The 17217-nt window shown below is 37.5% G+C and overlaps 1 protein-coding gene across 1 annotated transcript in view; it reads right to left on the bottom strand.

The window, feature by feature from the left end:
- CHM (CHM Rab escort protein) overlaps nt 1-17217 on the bottom strand; it is a 181099-nt gene that overhangs the window by 64599 nt on the left and 99283 nt on the right. The window contains exon 9 of the mRNA XM_082377225.1: nt 1832-1909. Coding sequence (XP_082233351.1) covers nt 1832-1909 — 78 coding nt within the window. The remainder of the gene's footprint in view (nt 1-1831; nt 1910-17217) is intronic.

Consider the following 17217-nt stretch of genomic DNA (forward strand, 5'->3'; position numbering starts at 1 on the left):
TCTTAGTGTCATCTAAGGAGCACCTACATTATATTCATTTGGGGGTGTTCCTTAAAACTGCAAATTCCCTGGCTCCACTCTAAGCACATTATCCAATTTCACTCTCCCAGCGTGAGGCACAGAAATGTGTATTTTTTTTTTTTAACAAGTTTACCTAGTGATTCATAGGCACATTAAAATTTGAAAACTACCAAACTTTGGTCGTTAGACCCTTAGCCCTCAGCTATCTGTTGCAACTGAAATCTGCAGCAGACCACAAAGAAGAGTTCTTCTGTTCAGAGTTTGTAATAAAAACTAAGTCAAAGTTAAGGTAAATGTAGCCTTTAGTTCAACAGATGTTTTTACTGTACTAACATATCCTTTTTTTTTTTTTTAAACAAACATGAGCCATGCAAATTCTTCATGTCACTAAAAGTAATGTGTAGGACTGGAATGAGGCCCCCAAAAGGTAAAAGAATCTAAGTAAATAAACACCAAACAAGCAATTCATTATCTGGCTTTCCATCATGAGTACATACTCATGCTTCAAAATGAATGCATAAGGAAAAATGACTCTAAGAGTCATAAAGACAACTATTCCTTCATGAACCTCCACAGAGCCCTTCACGCATCAATATATGAGTATCTTGGGCCTTCAGGGTGGATTTTTTCACTGTAGATTATCATGCTTCATTTACGTAGTACCTTTCTGTTAAATTGCTAAAAGTAAATTATAAGCCTTTAAACCATGTGCCTATTTTATCTTATACTAGAGAATTACTTTTCTAAAGCAAATTCACTGTTTAACTATTACATATTCTAGTTGAATTTGTTCTCCACCATATCTTGAAATACTAGTTAGTGCATTATAACTGGCTTGTAAGAAGTTAACAGACATTTTATGCCACTTAGACTATACAGAATTACTGTAAAATGAAATAAAACAGCTTAAAATTTATATTTTTAAGCTTCCAGTTCAAGACATTAAGGTATTTTATGACCTGAAAAATACTATTTCTTTATATACCCCTAAAAACAGTCACACAAGAGATATAGTTCATTATATGCTTAAGAACATATAACAAAAAAGAAAAATACATAGCAAATTAAATAGCTCCTAAAACTAGATCCAGTTGACCCGTTTAAATTTCAATGTAAAACCCAGATATCAAAGAATACTACTTATTTAGTGTAATTTAGACAACAGCATATGCTAGTAACTAAATAATAAATCCTAGAAAAATATAGTTGAAATATAAAAATACACAGATAAACAGATTGTGCTCAGCTTTCTTTAAAAGCAGGTACATCCTTATTTCAATCCTAAACCAGCTGCAAACCTGATACGGTTGTAAAAGAATTTATCCTCAGATAACAGGGCAGCATAGTTTATGACAACAATCTACCTAAAAACTCATTAAAGTCTTTTCTCTTGGAGTGACATGCATTATCAGCAGAGATTAATCTGATGAGTCTTTAGGTGAGTTCCATTTTTAAAAATGCAATAACAGAGGGCTTTGTTGTCATCTGATGAAAATCAATTAGAGGAGGTAAGGCCATAAGGAAAACTAACATCACTCATCACCCACCCCCGGCAGCTGAAATGATTTGTCTTCCAAGCTTGGATGATCAGGAGCTATAGTCATATTGTAGGGAAATTAATTTAGTTTCTATATTCTGAACTCACTTTCCTTGTTCTGGAGGAGGTAAACACAAATTACTTTTAATCAAGGTTGATATGCTATTAATACCAAGGAGGATCTTTGAAGAATCATTTTTTAAAAATCGACTTTAGCATTTTTCACTTGTGTTTGGGATGTAAATATAGGAAGGTAACTTATATCATCCTCACTTTCCAGATTCTTTGTCCACGACAAGGCACTGTACCAAATGACGAAGACAATAGATTCCACCAAACACTGCACACATCCTAGGAAGAGAATAGGAAAATGAGGATTAGAATTCTTGAGTTCAAAATTAGGGTAACATAATATTCTTTTAAATATCTAACATTTAATAAATTTAATTGGTCTTAGAGAAAAAAGATTCTGACAATTTATTACCTTTTCTATCATGGTATTAAGAATCTCTCAGAGGTAAGATTAGTAACATTTTAATGCAGCACAGGTAATAGTGCTAATAATACAACGTGGAAGCCTAGAATTGTGACCAAGCCAAAAGTGTCCCTAAGCAAAGCTCAGCTACCCCCAACACCAAACCAGCTACTGACTGAGATACATAGGCTACAAATAGCCTCAAGAGGTGATGAATGAGACCCCCCCAACAGAAGTGACCGCAAAGAAATGTTAAGGAAGAAACAAGCAGGGAAAGCTCTGGAGATTTACCATAAAAGTAAGCAAAAACTAAACTGGGAACTGAAAACCAGAGCAGTAAGCACAAGAGTTAATGCTACAGAAGCTCTAAGGAGTTTGCCTAACTCATGAATCTAAGGGCTGGGGTTTTAATGCCCGCCACGTAGGGAAAAGAGAGGCCTTAGGATCCAAACAAGGCAGGGAGTAGAGAATGAGATATTCTCTAACAACATCTGGATCCTTAAAAGGACTCAGTGAAAAGGTGATCGAGGTAGAAAATCCAATGACTACAAGAGAGAAAACATAAGAAATTGTTTTACCTAAAGCCCTGTGTGGAAGAAGATATATATACCTCTATATTTATAACCAGTGGTCTGCTCTCACACAGGTTGGGAATTTGAAATTACACTACTACATGATCCAAGAAACCCTTAACCAATAAAACATCATTAAAGTGGCTCTGGGTCAGTAGTACCCCCTGGAAACTTGGTGGAAGCAACTGCTAAAACTTTCTGGAGCAATATGACCTCAACCCAGGCCACACGAGATTGTCACAGAGTTCCCTTATGATGAGTTTATAATCTAAAATTATACAACATATGAAGAAACACATCTTATCCTGAGTGAGAATTATTGGACACAATAAACAGCAGGATTAGATTCCCAAAACAGTTTACTCAGATAGTAGAGCTATCAGAGATTATAAAATGGGTATGCTTAAAAGGGGTGAATTAAAAACATAAGAATGATGGAAAGTCCAGGAAGAAGACTGTGGTAGGCTGAATAATGTCCCCATTACAGATGTTCACATCCTAATCCCTGGAACCTGTGGATATGTTCTCTTACACAGCAAGAGGGTCTCTAAAGATGTGATTAAATTAAGGATCTTGAGCTGGAGAGATTATCCTGGATTATCCCAGTGGGTGCGATGTCATCAGAAAAGTACTTTAAAAAAGGAAGCAGAAGGGTCAAAGTCAGTGAAGATTTTGAGGATGGAAACAGAGGTCAGAGTGATGCTACTGCTAGAAGGGGGTCACAAGGCAAGGAATGTAGGGGCCCTTTATAAGCTGGAAAAGACAAGAAACAAATTCTCTCCTAGAGCCCCAAGAAGGAAGATAGCCCTGCCTACCCATTTTAGACTTCTGACCTCCAGGACTATAAGATAATAACTTGTGTGGTTTTAAGCTAATAAGCTTGTGGTGATTTGTTATGGCAGCAATAGCAAACTAATATAAAGACCTATAAGTATATGAATATGATTATGACAGAGGTGGCATTATAGACCAATGGGGAAATAATGGACCACTGAACAAGTGGTTTTGAGACAACTGTTTTACACCATATTCAGAATCAATCCTGGGTAGATGAAAGGTATAAATATAAAAGGCAAAGCTTCTAGAATATAGGAGGATATACATTTGAGCTCAGGGGAAATAAATATTTCTTGAATAAGATACAAAAAGCAAAATCATAGAGAAAATCTTGGAAAAAATGAAGTATTTTAAAATTATAAACATCTGGACAACAAAAGAAAATGAAAAGCCACAGACTAGGAAAGATATGTGCAAATATCTTACAAATTATTTAAAAATATCAGTTTGGATAATAATTTGGCCATGTCTAATAAAGTTGACGATGCATACGCCTACAGTGCAGCAATTCTATTAGGCATAAATCTTACAAAGACTCTCAGACACGTATACAAAAGAAGATGTGTATAAAAATATTTGTTGCTGCATTGTTTTTAGACAGCAAAACATAGTGGTTATGGGGAAGGATTCTGACTGCCTGAGTTTATACCTCAGCTATTCCACCTACTGACTGTGTGACCTTGAACAAGGTATTTAGCCTCTCTGTATCCTATTTTCTTCATCTGTAGAATGAGAATAATAGTATTTATATCACAGAGGATTCTTCTGGGAATTAAATTAGTTAATATTTGTAAAGAAGCTACACAGTGCCTGTCATACGGTATTACATAAAGCATTCATTAAATAAATAAATATAGGTACTACTTGATATACATCACATGCAACCCAAATGTCCATCAAGAGGAGAATGAACAAAAGAAAATGTGGTATATTCATATGTGTAATAAACAATTTAACCTGGCCCACAAAGACGTCTGGCCTTTGTTCTTGACTTCTGGGAGGTGATCTCTAAGGCCTTGGAATGCCAAGCCTGAAAGAAGTGTCCTTGTTTGTGTGTGGCCCTTGGGTCACCAGACAGTCTAACAATATGACTTAGGGTGAGGGCTGGCCACACCAGAGAGTCTTAGGGTGGGGACTAGTCATGCCAGAAAGACCAAAGTGTGATTTAGGGTGGAGACTTTGGGAACTGTGGTATTTCAGTTATCCTCTGGTGGGGCTGGAGACTGAGATCAGCCCCATGGGCAAATCAGTCACACCTGAGTGATGGAGCTCCAATGAAAACTCTGGACACTGAAGCTCCTCTGTGCCTCCCTGGTTAGCCATCCTCTGTGCATACTGCTATACATCAATAAGAGGAGAATAACACGGGGAGAGGACAACTGAAAGCTCCACATTTGGAAACCCCCTGTACTCTATCCTACACACTTCTTCCCTTGACTGATCTCAAGCTATACCCATTCCCTGTAATAAAGCATAATGGTGAGTTAACAGCTTTTAGTGAGTTGTGGGAGTCCCTCTAGTGAACTATCAAAACTGAGGGTCGTTTTGGGAATCCCCCAAACTTGCAGTTTGTGTCAGAAGTGTGGGAGGTCTTGTGGGGACTACACCTTCTAACTGTACAGTTGGCTTAATCTCTCACATTGTACTATGGAATACTATAAGCAATTTAAATGAATGAACTACAGTCCCATCTATCACCAGGGATAAATGGCAAAAACATAAAAATTGAGCGATAATAGCAAGTTGGGGAAGAATATATCCAGAGTGATATCATTTATAAAAAGTTTTAAAACTTTATATGCAAAATAATACTATATATATATATATACACACACACACACGCAATATCATTTATGGACACATATACATGTAGTAAAAGTACACAAACATTTAAGGGAATTATGAACATGAAATTCAGGATAGTAGTTATCTCTGAGAAGGGAAAGAGTGAAAGTTACACTGAAGGTTTCAATTGCTCAGTTTCTTTAAAAAATATATTGAGAGCAAATATGGCAAAATGTTAAGATTTGGCAAAACTGTGAGTGGTTACATGGGTGGTCTTTATATTATTCTCTGTACTTTCTGAAACATCCTTAAAATACTTCATAACCAGATTATAATGAAAAATATAAATGAGTGATACAGATAAGTGACTCTCTCTAAATATGGCATAATATTCTTATTGTATTTCTAAATTCAATCATTTTAGTAGCTATGACCAAGCTAATTAAGTTAGGTAATAATTCCTTCTGGTATAGAACAATGAGGAAATCAGGGGTTTTTTCCCATTGAAAAATTTAGACTAATACAAGAAATGGCACACTAGAGCAAGGAAGCAAAATTTCATGTGTTCAGAAACCCTTTAGACTGCAAATTGTACCCAGGACATTAGCTACAAGATATTCTCTTCTCCTTGCTAATCTTGTTCACCAGTCACATATCAAATTATGAAACAATATTTATTACCTGCGTTGGTACACCTGGTAATATTTGAGACATTGTACTCAGATTCTAAAGAGTGTTAGATGAGGTCATATTTCTGCTGGACTGTTTAGCTACATTTCTCAAGTGATATTCTGCCTCCTGTTATTGGTAAGGGAATACTGATACAGTGAAAATGATGTGATCGAGACAAACAGCCCAACTTTCACCATCAGTTTCCTGATGATATTGAAGGAGATCATATGCACATAAAATGTTACTGGCCTACTAAAAATAAATAGGCTGAATTAGGTTAAGGCCACAATATGGACAAGCAAGTTAAAAGTGTGAACCACACAATTAGCATTCTCATTAGCCTGGAGATATCTTTTTCATGTGAATAGTAGCACCAGTGTTTCCAACTTCCTCGTAAGTAGCTACAGATGAGCTGTTACCAACTGACCTGTGGAGCTTTTCATTTCAGTCAGACTGGTGCATGTTTCCCTCTCTCCCTCTCTCTCTGTCCCCCTCTCTCTCTCCCCACCTCCACACACACATCAATTCCCCCTCTGGGGAAAAACAATTTTAAGTATCTTCTCAGATTGCAAGAAAGGCAACGGGATCAAGTTCAGAATTAGTCAGAGATTGTATAAGGTTAAAAAATCATAAAACATTATGTCATAGACTATTACAAGTTTATCAAAAGCATGAGAAATCCACTTAACTAAAATGAAATGCAATTTTCTACAGAGACCTCCTTTCATTATATATTGCACTTGTTTATGAAACACACTGCTACTTTAGTATATAATATTATCAAGTATCTTTTTGTTTGAAAATTCATTTCTATGAAGTTTTTATGGTAAATGAGACCTCTGAAAAATACATTTAAATATAAAATGCAACAGAGGCATCTATATTTATTTTAGTAAACCATGAAAAAATTACCAGGTTTTCAAAAACATGATTTATTAACAGTGGACATATACTATATGGAAGAAACATAAGAACGTAAAGATGTTAAGAACTGGTTTGTGAGGATGATGGTGAATATTACAGAGGAAGAAGTACAATAATGACACTGTCATGATAATCCAACAAATTTCCTTTTAATTTTAAATGAGAACATAGGAAGTATTTTGTGCTCTTGGAAAGATGACTTGATATCTGCTATAAGTGTCTGTAACTGCAAAAGCATACAGTTGTATGTATATGTGTTTTTCATACTGCTTCTCACTGGCTTTTCTTCCCCTACAGCAAGGTTTACCTGTTAGGGGAGATATGTGTTGCTCACAATGGTGGCATTTGTTCTTTCTCACTTCAGTATTTTCATCAATGTACCTAGTGCCCAAGTGACAAAAACCAGTGTTTTGTAAAAAGTGCCGGGCAAAATGATAGGATTGATGAAAACTCCTCTGTGTGATATTCTTATGAAGCATTTTCACACTTAGTCTTTTTTAAAAATGTTTGTGGTTAGGGGAGAGCTACTTGGTGGCAATGAGCCACTGAGGAACTCTTTTATGAGTGGGTAAGAAGCACAACAGCAGGCAGTTCTTGAGAGCTGCATTCAAAACTCATTTACATGAGAAGCAGGGAATTACATGAGAAGTGAAGAAATAACTGTTGGCTACATAGTGGTCTTTGGAGCACGCAGTCAATAATAATGACAACAATACAAATAATCATCATGTCTAGCACTGAGTGCTCACTACATGCCAAAAGCTTTACATGTATTAACACATTGTATCCTACAAATCCATGAGGCAGAGTTTTAGAGATTTGGAAACTGAGGGAAAGAGAGGTCAAGTGACTTACTTAAGGTCATTTAGTAAATGGTACTGCTGAATAAAAACTCAGGCGATCTGGCCCCAGTGGCTTCTCAGTTAACCATCATACAAACTGCTTCACTGTCAGTACCATCTTTTTTGGTGTTATGAAGGAAAGCAACACGGAGTCAGATAGTCAAAGTTACTCTTAGAGTTGTTCTAATTCCTGACGAGTTGTAAAGATTATTACAAAGTGTAAAATAACTCCTCAATTTCTACATTGTCTCCTAAAAAGTACATGTTTATTCTCTATCTGTAATGTTAAATGGATTATGTGTGACTTCATTTTAGTTAGAACATAAGTTCAGAGTAAGAATAACCATGGGAGTACTCATCTTTAGAGTACCTAGCAAATTATGAATACTTTGCAATTCACATTTTAATAAATGTGAGGAGGTAATAAGGTTCTACAAGACACGTTTTCTTCCAGTGCATTAAATGGCAGCCTAGCGATCCAAGGGTTAACATGCCTTTTGATGGACAATTAAGCTGCCAAAGATGGTGAACATCAATGACTAAGATGCCAGTCAGGTCCCAGATTTCCCAGTTCATATCAGCCATCCTGGGGCCTAACATAATGCCTGGCAAGACAGCTCTGTACATCTACCCTCTAGAGTGTACTATGGGGCTAAGAGGCAAGCAAGTATACGTTTTATGGGACTTAAAAAAAAACTACATACTAAATACAATAGGTAATACTACCAAAAAAAAGTCACTACAGAAATACATTTGAAACACTTTATCAAATGCCATTAAAAACAAACCAAACAAAAAAGTCCATTATAAGAGAGTTCTGAGTGACCACTGATCATCATCACTGTGCTTTAGTGACACTTCAGCTTAACCTGTACTGATACAGCAGAAGTTCCATTCAACAGTAATTAGGCAAGTCTAAGTTTCATGAGAGACAGACAAGCTTCAGTGATTCCATCTATCTATGCAAAGTTCAACTGCGGTTACTTATTTGTAACTATATTCAGACACATACATCTATCAGAGCACTACATTTAAAGTAACACATTGAGCTTTCCATCATGTTTAACTAGTGCCTGCTGGTCTGAAAAACCTGTGTGAGGAGGCTTACATGTAGGTATATGTGTTTATTTTTAAATATTTAAATACACACATACACACAGTGGGTCCCAAACGTCTTAGTGCTGTTGACACACACATACTTTTAATATATATTACATAGAATATAGTATGTTTATGGGTTACATACTTACATTGCATATTTATACTACTACAGCATGTTAACTGGTTACATATTTATATTACTTAGCAGGGTGTTTACTTATACTACCATCCTTTTATCCCTTTTTTCCTACTTTCTTCCAGCAGGAAGTAGGGAGAAGGAGGGTGACTGTATAGTGGGTGTCAGAAATGAATGATGCATTTTTGCTGTAGTTGGTCTGTCTCCTGGGAATACAAAATTGGGCATCATGTAAGTCACAGCATCATCTCCCCCCTCCACTCAATATCTCCCCAACAACTGAAGCTAGTCATCCAACTCAGCATAGACTTCCTATTGGCCCAGAACTGAATGCTTTCTTGAGAACAAGAGCTACACAATAGGGAATGATTCCTGCAGCCTCAGGAAACAGTTATGTTCATAACAATCCCAAGCTAGGCCTCATCCCTTGCTATAAGTTCTTGGGATTCATTACTATGAAGTTTTAGACTATGCAGCAAGACCATGAAAATAGAAAGAAAAACAAAAAAACAAAAACACCTCAAATGAGTGCTCCATTACAACGTGGTCTCATTCACAGTGATCCAGTGTGACCAAAAAGGCACGCCCTACCTGATATTGGTCATGGTGATAGAACCCAAAGGAACTTGTTTGGCAAGCAGTGATCACCAAAACTAAAAGGTCACTAAAAGTCAAGTGTAAAATCTCAGTTATGATGTACAAATTGCACAGAGATCAAGAGATCACCTCTTAGAGGTGGTTGTGCAATCCACGTGGATGGTCAACCTCTGGAGTCAGGCTGCCTAGGTACCTATCTGGATTCCCCCACTTACTAGCTGTGTGACTATGCTTCAGTTCTCAAGACTATAAAATGGGGATCATAATAAAACCTGCCACATAGGGTTGTTGCATGGATTAAATGAGCTAATGTCTGTGAAGTGCTTATTCTGTCCCCGATACACCGTAAACATTCAATAAATTGTAGCTTTTGTTAGCTATCACCTTCTATAGCAAAGAGGACAATGATTAAAGACTGTACCACCCATGTGGGGTTGATAAGGCTAAACTGCCGTTACTATGAGAATCTGCCTCCAGGTGTTCAAGGCCTGTAGTTTCTTCTAATACAATTTAAGCAACTTAGGTACCTGGTCAAGTCAACTACCTTCCCCAGAGGAAACTGTGACAGTTGTAAGAGAACTGCTGATGCTGATGAGCGCTGAGATTTACTTCTTCATTCCCAAATATTTATGAAACTAGGCCTACTATGCAGCAGCTGTAGTTCTGGATATTAGGGATACAAAAGTCAACAACACAAACACTGTCCTTGCTGACACATAACTTATCTAGTGCACAAGAGAGACAAGAAATAAAGTAATAGTAGACAGTGATATGTGTTCTGAAACAGTAAAACAGGATAACGTGAGGGTGATACATGGGTCTGAACATCAGATAGGATAATCAGGGAGAGCTTCTTTGAGGAACTGATATTTGAGCTGAGACCTAGGTGACCAGAAAACATCAACTATGTGAAGATCTGGAGAAAGAATATACTAAGCAGAAGAAACAGCAAATTTGAAACTTGGAAGTGCAGAGTAGCTCGGTGTATTTGAGGAAGAGAGAGAGCACCAGCGGGGCTGGAATGTAGTGACTTAGGGAGAAATATCGTATGAAATGGGGTCACAGAGATAGCCAAGGTCTTGACCATGCAGGGCTTCAAAGGCCACAGCAAAGACTTTGAATTTTATTCTAAGAACAATGAGAAGCCACCAGAAGGTTTTGAGCAGGACAGTGACATAATCAGACTTGTATTTTTTTAAAAAAATGAGCCTGGCTGCTGTCTGGAGAATTGTCAAGGGGGCAAGAGTGGAAAAGGGGAGGCCAATTATGTCTGCAGTAGACCAGCAAGAGATGATGGCGGCCTGAAGCAGGGTCATGGCAACAGAGATGAAGTGGAGAGATTGGGGACATATTTGAGACATAAAGCTGACAAGAATTGCTGATGGACTAGATGTAGCAGGAAGATATCTTCCTGAAGACAAGTTTAAGGTAATGCACATATCCATGAGAGCAGTCTCCCCTCTGAAGTGTGTAACAATCAAATTCAACTGCTCAAGTCTGGTACAGTCTTCCCGTACAAGCAGCGCTTTGAAGGGCTTCTGCAGAAACCCTCTTCCTCCCCCTGGGGTGTGGTTATTAGAGTCAGCTATTTGTTACAAACTCAACAATCACTAACTCCTGACCATTCATCAAAATTACTACTTAATACTAATTTCGACATAGGAAGGCACAATGAACGGATTAGTTTCTGTGCTTTCAAGGAGTTACCATGGGCCTGGAAGGGCACAGCATTATTAATGATTCAAGAAATTATATGGTATAAGTATCTGAGTCAGTGGGTCTTTTGATGCCAATTTCATACTCACTGAAAAGGTTGTGGGCAGATGGATTGCCCTTTAGGCACTGCCGTCACTCTGGGAAGGCATTATCATCATGCTTAACTTAGAAAAAGCTGTCCAAAAGCAATACATAGCCTTCAGAAAACTCACTCCCAGAAACTGCCCCTATTTTATAGATCTTAGCCATATATCTAGCTTCCTCTGTTCTTGGTGACATTCTGTAGATGATATATTCTTTTTTTTCCCCAGCTTTTCCAGCTGTCCTTAAATTTAACTTTCTATAGGAAAAGTCACAATAAACTATGTATTGGATGACAGAAACAGATCTGTATTTAATAACTGCACCAGGGGCTCAGAATAAATTAGCATAAATTATAGAGTACAAGTCATCATTCAATCTTTAAAAAATAAAGTCTTCCAAAAATACTGGGGGTCAATTTATACACTTGGGTCACAACCTAGGTTCTGTATCTACAGTTCTTGTGTAAAATGGCTCCCTGGTTTGTAAAAGGGCCAGAATCACCATGCCAACTCAATGATTCTTCAATACAGCCTATCACAATGACACCCACAGAGCTTTTAATGAAAAAGCACTGGTGTTTCCTGACTACTCTTTAAACATATTATAAACTAAGCTCTTGATAAAACTGAATTTTTCAGTCTGAACACTCAGGCTAACAGCCTCATGTTTCTTATTTGCCACATGTCTGCTAAGGCAAATTCATTTAAAAATAGATCTTTCAAATTCAAAAGAAAGCCTTTTGTTCAAACTTTTGGGATGTAGCAAACAAGTCTACAGTAAATCAACTTATGTTCTCCATGAGATTTCTTTTGAAATCTCATCTCTTGTTTGAATAATCCTTATTCAAACCCTTGATCCATTTTCCTGCCTAGTCTTCAAAACTCAAATTGTACAAATAACACAGGTAAAAAGCCATCAATTTTGAATCAGGACAATAATACACTCTTTTATTTCTAATGCCCTTTATGATTATGTCAAGTATTATGTAAGTCTTTCTGAATGTAGACACAAGAATACCCAAAGCAAATATCTTCAGAGATCCCTACATAATGACTCCTGGATCCCTTTCATGAGTTGAAAAATATGTGCACAGCCATCTTCTCAGACATAGTCTTTCATGCTATTTTCCTGCCTTCTCACATTGCCTTGTGAAACAGTCCTTCAGCTAATACTCTTCAGCTTAGTATTTTACTATCTACAAGCTCTCAGTGTCAACTATAAATTGGGAAGCAACTGGGAGAGTTACTATGCTGACTCTCCAATCATTTATACATTTTAACATTTATAAAAATGTTAAAAAAAAAAAAAACCTAAACATTGATTCTTAGGAGAGCCTACTGTAAAAATCTCTGCGTGCAAGTAAGAGCTCATTTAAACCACCCGTTTGTTTCTTCCTTCCTGTGTTTAAACTAGATCTCTATGCATGACTAAACATTATCCCCAACCCCATGGGGAGAGGACATTTTTTAAAGCAGTCTTTGGTATAAAATCTTATCAAAGGCTTTTTGAAAATCTAAATGTTCACTGGCTCCGCCTTGTTCACACCTTATTTACCCCTCTCAAAGAACCCTGTTAGATGCTGAGGTATAATTACCTCACAAGAACCATGTTCTTTCCTCCTGTGGGTTATATGTTCAATAACTTCACCCTTTAGCTATTTATTATAAAACTGACTCTCAAGTAGAATAGTTAGCCTTATTCCTCTGTGGTTCCTTGGGTTCCTTCTTTAAACTATGCACCCTCTACACCTTCTCTATAAACCAAAGCAATTGATTTCCTTCAACTGCCCCTCCCAACCTGAAGCCCTGCCCAAGCCTGTCACTTTTTAAACTGAGATGGTTCACACACAAAAGTGACCCAGGCCTCTGCGATCCCAGATCCTTTCATTTTTTTCCTTTGTTGGCAATTCATATAGTAAAATAAAACAAAGTAGAGTCACTTCTGTTGGACAAATCCTAGAAAAGGCCTGTAAACCTTCTCAGTTCAAAGGTTAATGGTACTGGCCTGGGACCTGAAGGTAGAGCTGTCAGCCATGATTCACCTCGGGCTGTGTTATGAGACTGAAAGTGCTCAAATTAGCCAACCAGTCACCTGCCCTGCACTAATTTGCAATGATGCAAAAGTATTAAGTCATGGACTTAGCCCTCTGTTAAGCATATGAGACAAATGACATTACTAAGTGCAATAACTAGAGAAAAACTGAAGATTATATTATGTGGTAGAGACTAAAAGCATTCTAAAAGGGAGTTCAGAGAAGGAAGAGGTCAACATTTTGGAGGAGGCAGAATTACAGAATGTCAGAAACAGAGAAAACCTTTACAACAGCTGTACCAATTCCCTGTTACAGAACATCAGAGAAGTTAAACTACTTGCCGAAAAGCACACAGCTTCTTGCAGCCAGAGGTACTGGAAGATCTGATGGCTGGGCCTGAATCAAGCCTTGGAAGAGGAACAGGGTAGGCTGTTGGGGGTGGGGGCAGACTCTAAAAGGTGAGAAAATATAAGGAAATGTAGAAAGGTGAGAATGTATATAGATATCTGAATAACTGAATGGATGTACAAACTGGGGAATGACAAGAAGGAGTTGAAGGATCAAATGATTATGGAATGGGGTTAAAAGGTAGGTAGAAGCATTGGATCTGATGTGGCAGACAACAGAATGCCACTGGAAGTGACATGTCATCTCAGTGAAGGTGGCAGATACTGGGAGCAGGAGGGCTGCTAAGGGTTACAGCAGGAACCCAGTTAAGTGATAAGTCCTGGATCATGGCAGAAGAGTGGAAACTGAGGAAAGCATAACTCTAAGAAATTGAGAAGAAATAACACAGTAATTAGGACAGAGTCAAAGGTTAACCCCAGAATTTCTAGGCTGTCAACTTGTGACAAGAAAAATATCGCTGGAATGCTTGTGGTTTCCTTAAGGGGTGCTCAATTTATATAGTAACTCAAAATCCAAGTCTAGACTTCAGAAATGGCATGTGCGTGGTATAAATACACTACCTACCACAGTTGCTAACTATGAGTTTGATGTAATGAAGAAGCATTTTATTTTTTTTATTTTATTTTTTAAATTAATTTATTTTTGGCTGTGTTGGGTCTTCGTTTCTGTGCGAGGGCTTTCTCCAGTTGCGGCAAGCGGGGGCCACTCTTCATCGCGGTGCGCGGGCCTCTCACTATCGCGGCCTCTCTTGTTGCGGAGCACAGGCTCCAGACGCGCAGGCTCAGTAATTGCGGCTCACGGGCCCAGCCGCTCCGCGGCATGTGGGATCCTCCCAGACCAGGGCTCGAACCTGTGTCCCCTGCATTGGCAGGCAGATTCTCAACCACTGCGCCACCAGGGAAGCCCAAGAAGCATTTTAGAATGGCTATAATAATTTTCGAAAAATCTCAATTTGGTGAAAAATATCATCCTCTTAAATGCACAAATAAAAATTGCCATTTATCTATAGCAAGGAGTTGCCAACTGGAAGTCTATAGGATAAATCCGCCTGTAGATAAGTTTTGTATGACATCACAGTTAAAAAAAAAATTCCCTTGGCAAAAACGATCTGGATCTCTAGCTTCTTTGAATAAGAGAAAATCTGACAAAAATGGGTCTGCAATTGAGACTTAGGGTTGTATAGAAGCTGCTCCCTTTAGATGCATCCTGTGCTCAACAGTTCATTGTGGTCTCTACCACTCCCACCATGTCCTTCCCAGCTTCACTTCCTTTCTATGACCTGATTGGTCCCTGGAGACATTTGTCATTGCAATCCCTATGCCTCAGTTGTTCACTAAGTTTTCTTTTGATATTTTTATTTACCTTGTCATGAATGTTCTATGTTAAACGACTATTATTCAGGATGTTGTTCATTACAATTTAAAATAAGGATCTTCGGGCTTCCCTGGTGGCGCAGTGGTTGAGAATCTGCCTGCTAATGCCAGGGACACGGGTTCGAGCCCTGGTCTGGGAAGATCCCACATGCCGCGGAGCAACTAGGCCCGTGAGCCACAACTACTGAGCCTGCGCGTCTGCAGTCTGTGCTCCGCAACAAGAGAGGCCACAGTGAGAGGCCCGCGCACCGCGATGAAGAGTGGCCCCCACTTGCCGCAACTAGAGAAAGCCCTCGTACAGAAACGAAGACCCAACACAGCCAAAAATAAATAAATAAATAAATAAAATAAGGATCTTCTAAAAGAAAAAGAAATCCATTAAAGACACAGCAAAATGCAAATTTAAGAGAACTGGTAGAATTCTGATAGTGTTTATTCATTTTATTAGCTATAGAAGATACTGAAAAAGGGAAAGGTATTTGATGCTCTGAGGTGGCCACAATTTATTTTTCTGAAAACAAGTAGGGTGTTTCCATTTCAAATTGACTGTAACAAGTAATGGAGGCATCTTGGGAAAGCCTGTGAATTATCTCAGCTTCCCTTAGATTAAAAAAAATCTACCTATGAGATGAGAGGCAGTGTTAAATCAAATGTTAAACCTTATTTTGAATTCCTCTTACTTAGAATGCTAACACATTTTATACTTCGGTTATTTACTATTTAATACAGAGATATTCTTCGTACTTTTCAGACATTAAAATTAACACAATGAAAATACAAATTTGAAAAATAAGCAATGGTCATTCATGTGAAATTCATATCTGGGTCTGCCTAATGACAGAGAATAAAGACAATTTTCCTCACTTGTGAACATGTCTTCCTCTGTCAAACTAAGAGGAAAAAAAGAAAAATGTCACTTTCAAAGATACAAAATAAAATAATTATACTGCACATTAATTAGAAAAAATGACAACTTGTTTTCTAAGTTCACAAAGTCTTGGATTTTTTTCAAATATAAATTTATTTTAATAGGCTCTGACAGATGTAATGCTTGACTGCACAAAGCTGTGGTTAGAGTTTAAGTATCATCAGCTATGAGTGGTGGAGATCTACCATTCCCGTACATGAAACTGTAAAAAATACAAAGCTCAGCAGCAAGAAATTTCCCACTTGTCCCACTGTAATTAAGTTAAAAAGAACATGCGAATCCAAGTAAATAAGTTCCTGAAGAATAAGAAGCACTGAGTCTAATGAGATATATTTTTTTCTGTTTCATATATTAAACTGCCACTTCAATTACTTGTTTATAACAAGCTCAAGTAAAATTCATAAAAGCGACATAATATCTATCCAATATATTATTCAGATAATTGTATATATTTGAAGCATAACCTAACTCTTTGATGCCATTAACCCCAAACAATAGACATTTAAACTGATAGAAGTCTAATTGAGTACTGCTTCCAACAGTGATTTAGATTTTACTGAAAGAGAGCACACCAACACTGTACTCACTTTCAACTTTGCCCTGGTGACATCAAATTGTATTACAGATAAATTAACAGTTGTGAAAATTTTTGGCTGGTAGCCCCTATCCTACATAGCCTTTAAAAATCCAATTTCAGTGCCTATCAAGGTAGGAATCAGCAGTGGTAATTTTTTTTAATACAGCTGCAAAACAATAGGACCCATTAATAGCTGAACTTTTGACAGCACTATTCATGATGATTTATGAGTTTGTATATAATTTGATTATTCTATTAATTCTGCTGATTACTGCTTCAGCTAATAAAGTGAAGGTCACTTCCAAAATAAATCTTCATTACATTTCACAGAAAGTAACTGCCTCCAACTAGTTGTTTTCTCTAATTAAAAGCTAATGTAACAAGAAAGAAAATAGACTTCAGGGTTACTGCATCTGTTGCTACAAGAAAAATGTACTGTGTGGATATAACGTTCCCAGGACAAATCCAACAAAACAGAAAGTATCTCTTCATCTAATTCCTTTACTTTCAACATGGAAGAACTATTTTATACATATCCATTTGTACTAATTTTGAAATTACAAGAATAAAATCTGAACTGTATTAATGCTTGAGAATTTG

Source organism: Balaenoptera borealis (genome assembly GCF_965194805.1).
Source record: "Balaenoptera borealis genome assembly, chromosome: X".
Classification (NCBI taxonomy): Eukaryota; Metazoa; Chordata; class Mammalia; order Artiodactyla; family Balaenopteridae; genus Balaenoptera; species Balaenoptera borealis.